Here is a 6000-nt window from a genome sequence, read left to right as displayed (position 1 = left end):
TGTTTTGTGTATTTTTATAGTTTTTTCCTTGTAATTGCTTTTATGTATTTATTCTTTTTAATTGTTGTATGCTGCCCAGAGTCACCTTATGTGAGATGGGTGGCTATATAAATAGGATAAATAATAATAATTTTAAAATAAAGACATTTTCTCTTTTCTTTAATTATCTCTTTGGATTTTCAATAATCTATAATGCAATAATAACATTAGCAATGTTGGAACATCATCTGAGCAACAAAAAGAGGACCTAAAATTATATGTACAGACAAAGGTACATTAAATAGTTCTTAATATTTTCCTGAACTTCTTTCAGACTCAATTTCAGGAAAAATAAGATTCCTTTGTAGCTCATTAGTGTTTCTCCACAAACATATTAATATTGGTGAACAAATGAACAAAAGAGACATAGTTTGCATACAAATATGTTACTGACCTAATTATTAGTACTCCTGTAGATTAGTAACATAGGAAGCTATTTTACATCTAGTCAGACAACTGGCCCATGTTACCATTCTTTGTACTATTATGGGAAATCTCGGTTTTGTGGACTGAATCTGGCCCCCTTGGCTGCCTGTCTTAGAACCATAAAGTTGGAAAGAGGTATTTTGGTCACCTAGTTCAACCTCTTGCCTGACGTAGGATCCCAAATGAAAGAATCTCTTGATACATACTCTCTGACTTCTGCTTGAACATATCCAGTGAAGAAAAGACAAAAGCAGAGTGAAGTGGAACTATTACTTCCTATAATTTGGAAACTCTGCTTCACTCTTTAGTTTTGACCTATTTCCATAACCTATCAAAATTATTTTTCAATTTTAGTTCTGTCTTCTAGGATATTAGCTATCTTCTAAACAGCTATTTTATTTATTAAGCATTCCCTTCACTATTTCAATCAAGTCATTAATAAAAATATTGAAAAGTAGAAGACCCAAGACTGAACCCTGAGGCGCCTCACTTAATACCTAACTCCATTTTGATGAGGAACTATTGATGACATTCTTTGAGTATGGTATTTCAAGCCAGCTATATATCCACTTGTCATACCATCAGCACACACTTAATTAGCTTGCTAATCAGAATGTCATGCAGTCTATTTTTTGTTAAAACCTAGATGCAACATTTCCAGCATTTCATCAATCAATGAAGCTACCTGATCAAAACATGAGATAAGATTAGTCTGGTGTCAGGCTTTACCCACAGGCAGGAATGAACCACTTAGGCAAGTTCACCAATAATCTAAGCACTACAGATAAGCAAGATTTATTGAAAATATTAGGAAGCCATACCAAATAATCCCAACAACCACAGGTATCAATGCCAGACTGGCTGGTCTGTGGTTCCATGGATCCTCCTTTTAAAGAACAGAACATTTGTTTTTCTCCAGTCATCTAGCATATGACTCAGTTTTCCAGGATTTCTCTTAGGTAAAAGTTCAGCAGTTTCCCTCAGAACACCACAATGCAGTTCATCTGGCCTTGGAAAGTTAAAGTCATTCAAAGAAGAGTTATTCTGTGATAATTCTAATTTATAACCTTCAGTCCCACTCTTTACAATTTCCTGGTGGAACATGCCCTTTCTTCTTGAAGAAGACTAAACCAAAATAGCTTTGCCTTTTCTTTGTTTCCTGATAGCATTGTCATCCAGCAGCATCTGTAGTGGGAGGGGGGAGGAGGAGGGGTCAAAACAGGTAAGGTGGCAGTCACAGCATCACAATCAAAGCCCCAACTCTTTTGTACATATGTCAATGTTGCACATACGTACAAAGAGGCAGGACTTTTATTGCAATGCCATGATTGCCATTTTCCCTGTTTTTATCCCCTTGCAGACAGCACTGTTGGCATCTTCATTGACTGAATGATACTCTGATTTTTTTTTCTTTTCCTTTTAATTTGTATCTAAAGAAACTCTTTTCATACTTCTCAACACCTTTCACTAACCTCATCTCATTCTGAGCTTTAGTTCTTCTGAAATCATCTCGACATATTCCTTCCTGTTCCCATTCATTTCTTGTTTAATGTTATCCTATTTATCAGGAATATGCTGGAGCTCTCTATTCTATCCTACTTCTCCTCCTGTGCTATCCTACTTATCATAAATAGATACTGGTGTTCATTAAAACTTTTACTTTTTTTGAAGTCCAAGATATGTGTTTGACTGCATGCTGCTTTAGTTTCCATTATAATTAAGCACTTCAGCATTACATTACCATTTTCCCCCCAATGTACTTGCACTTCCACTTCCTTAGCTTAGTTCCCCTACTGGGAACTCAAGAATGGCTAATCCTCTATACCTTCCTAGCCTTCTAAAGAAGACAGCTGTCAGCAAGACAAGTCAGAAATTTCCTAGAAAGATCATGCTTGGCAGAGTTCATATCACAAAAGATGTCAGAGTTATTAAAGTCCCGTAGCACTACTATTTCATGCATATTTGAAAGATCTGTAATTTGCTTTCAAAACACATCATCCACATCTTCTCCTTGGCTGGGTGGACAATAGTAAGCCTCAACAACAGTATCAGTTTTATTTGTTTGTCTGCTTATTTTAATCCAGATGTTCTCTACTGTATTGCCAAGTTCATTTATTTGGACTTCTGAGAAGGAGTATATACTTTAAACATACAATCAACTCCTCCTCCATCTCTATTGAAAAGGCAAGGTTATTCTTTCTAACACTTTTTAAGAGTGGTTGGTTAACTTGCATTTTAACCTATTCTTACTTCATTGACATTATGTTCTTTGTGCAGCTGCAAAGTGAAAGTGTCCTTTGACAACTTTTTACATGGCTAAATCTTTCCTAATGTTTTCACCCTCTCTTTATAGAATTTACCCTGTACCCCTTTCTCATTTAAACATCTTCTCCACTCTGCCTCTTTCTCAATGGGGGGAAACAAAGTTGGAGTTCTTATACTATCAAGGCTAGTATTCTTCATTCTTACCTTCCTTTTGAGGCCAAGAATTATTCATTTTCGTTTCAACCTCCCTTGCTTTCTCTCACTTGTTATCCTATCTTTGGGACACATTTCCTCCTGCAGCTGTCTTGACCTTTTTTCCCGGTCCAGAATTTCTTTGGGGAATAAGTTCTTTTCATCAAATGCAGCTTTCAGAGCTATCGGATCAAATGAAACAAAACCTTTATTTCTACAAATATATTTTTAAAGGGTTGTAATAACTATGCTAGTGAGAAACCCTATTTTCTGGTCAATCATTTATCTAGCATACGTAACTATTATTTTTCCAACCTGTTGTTTTATTTTGCCAAGCTTGTATCGTGCTGAGAAAAAAATGGAGTTATGCCAGCTGATCACTGACTTCTCAGCGTGGCACACTGGGTCCATACCTGGGGCGCCTTATTTCAGCAAAAGGAAGGATTGGTTCCCATACATTCTCTTGCCCAAGGCCTTCTGAAGCTTAGTAACACCACTGTATTGGATTCGTGGTGAATCCAATCATCATGAGGGGTCTCGGGAAAGAGGATTTATGAGAACCAACATAAGAGTATATGCTGGATTCTAGTACAGTGTAACAGTCTTAGACCAGAGAGTTAAAATTCAAGTCAGTGCTTGGCTAGAACACTGAATGACATTAGGACATTAAAGCACTTTTGTTTCCCCCAGCCTGGGTGTTGCATTCACCTGCATATTTCCAAGGGGAATTGGTGAAAGAAACAGATGCATAACAATACAACAATGCCAGCAAGATCTGTCAAATATTATGTCTTATGATTTTTTTATTGTTAGGCTGGATTAATCACCCTTCTGTACAAAATAACACTTGCAAATGTCTTAAACCAAAGAGTTAACACTAAAGCTTACCTCATTTTGGCTTCTCTCCATTGTTTAAAAATAGGACTTTCTCAAGGATTAATGAGAAAATTCTGACGTGCTTCATATAAATTTAATAATAGCATTTTATATCAAAAGCTCCAGGGGAAAAGGAGAGATCCAACTGTCTGGCAAGATTAATAACAGTGTGGAGAATCAGTATTTTGCCAACTGAGATCATATACCTAGCTAATCAAGAAGCTGTTTGGAAATTGATCTGACTTCCAAAAATATGATTTTTAATTTTTTTAATTGGTTTTTGGAGCTGAGCAGGAGCTGTTCTTGGTTTATGCTGAATCATCAACATAAGCTCCAGTTTCACTGTCTTTTTGTTTTTCAGTGAACTTTCCACCTATTGTAATTCCCAGTTGCCTCTTAATACACAGCTTGAAGAGGCAACGTCCTTTTTTCTTCTACCATCAAAAGTGCTGATGTTGATATATGAAAATAGTCTCACTGCTAATCCCATTCCATTCATATTGAAAATCTATGTATGATCTCAGGTCTTGGCAAGAATGCTGCCTTTATGATAAAAGTTCTCTATTCTGATATTTGCTGTGGATATTTTTGGATCAAGTAGCCCCCAAAGCCACTATTTGGACATTAAAAGAAAATCATATATCATATGATATTTGTACAGCCCCAAGCAGCTCTTCCTTTATTTGATTAAGCCCCCTTTTCACTGCTTAATTTGTTGAAAGATATCGAGATGTATGTTAGCGAATAAAGATGTCTTCTTCAATTATGGAATGATGGGAACAAAATACATTAAGGAATGATTTAGAACACGGGAGGCAGTGAGGGAGAAATCTGCCCACATCACAGCTGAAACTCCCAATCTCACAGATTAATCACTGTGTTTGATTATCAAACTAGCACCAGCTAAAACTCATTCTTCCCTTTTCCTTCCATGGCAAGTGAAGTAAAGCGGGGAGAAAAGGAGATGAATCAGGCCCTTTTGGTGTCAACCGTTCTAGAAGACCACTAGACCAGTTATCTTGATTTCAGTTCCTATGGAAGACCAATGAACACGTGCCAAAAACAATTCCCTCCCAGCCCCTCTAGACAGGCACTACCATATCCGCTTTACCAGGGAGTGGTTGGCATTATTCTGATAGTAGTTAAAGAACCACTTCCCCCAAGCACCCATCCACATACCTCTCTTGCCATCCTCCAGGACCCTAATTCACCAGACATGCCCTCTACAGCCAAAGAAAAAATTAAAATAAATATCCACTTCCACAGTTTCAGTAAGGCTGTCAACGTCTATCCAGGGGAAAGGCAAGATGTAAATGTAATAAAAGATAAATTACATGGAGGGTAGCAGAACATGATGGAGAGGATAAAACCAGCAATTACTATCCTGCTCTTCTAATGCAGTTATAAATGTGCCAAACTTGAACACCAGATAGCACTTTTGAAAATGCCTGGGCTCTCTGACTTTGGTACATGGCAAACTTCATTTACAGCTTCGGATCACAGATTTCCTGTGTCTTCCAGGTTTGTTAATTCCTGAAAGGCCTCCCATAGGCCACACAATAAATTAGTGCCTTTCCCTCTTTTTAAAAGAAATAAGCTAGTGATATTAATTTTTGCCTCTGTCCTATGAGAGTCAGTGTAATGAGAATATAATGAGTATCTACTTACTTGCTGAAAGAGTAGGCAGTTTTAAATCTGTAGAAGACTTCTCTGCTAACTTCTCCCCAGAGTATTTGTCAGGGTGCAAAAATAAGTCGAGCTCATTCATATCTGTGGTCTCCTTCAGGGCTTCAATCTTCAATGACCTAAATACAACTTGTTGAGAACCAAAGGATTATTCCAAAAGCAGAATTCCATCTGAAGTTAAATTACCTAATCATACTAAGCCATTTGTGTGGCTGGGAATGTTTAGACAGTTGGATAAGCCAAATAAAGAATCTTAGGAGGCCAACCCTCAAACCAGTCCTTCTGGACAACTGTCCAATAATCTCCAATCCTCCATTTCTAGGGTGTTGAGAAGGTATTAAGGAGGCAGTTACAGATGGCACTGGATGAAGATGATTATCTGGACCCCCTCAAGTCTGGGTTCAAGCTTGGGAATGGGACAGAAACAACATTGACAACATATGCAAAAAAACACTAACAATGTTTATAGGTTGGCCAATAAACTTATCCTTTTGAAAAAACACACTCTGTAATTTT

General features: G+C 37.3%; 1 protein-coding gene across 1 annotated transcript in view; it reads right to left on the bottom strand.

The window, feature by feature from the left end:
• Window positions 1-2958: 2958 nt before the first annotated feature.
• WDR49 (WD repeat domain 49) overlaps window positions 2959-6000 on the bottom strand; it is a 90590-nt gene continuing 87548 nt past the window's right edge. Inside the window, 2 exon segments of the mRNA XM_088132217.1 lie at window positions 2959-3104; window positions 5467-5613. Coding sequence (XP_087988343.1) covers window positions 2959-3104; window positions 5467-5613 — 293 coding nt within the window.

Source organism: Python bivittatus, unplaced genomic scaffold, assembly GCF_059951505.1.
Source record: "Python bivittatus isolate LINGU-HERP-01145 unplaced genomic scaffold, Pbiv_v1 ctg000980_np1212, whole genome shotgun sequence".
NCBI classification, from domain to species: domain Eukaryota; kingdom Metazoa; phylum Chordata; class Lepidosauria; order Squamata; family Pythonidae; genus Python; species Python bivittatus.
This window is presented reverse-complemented; position numbering and strand designations above follow the sequence as displayed.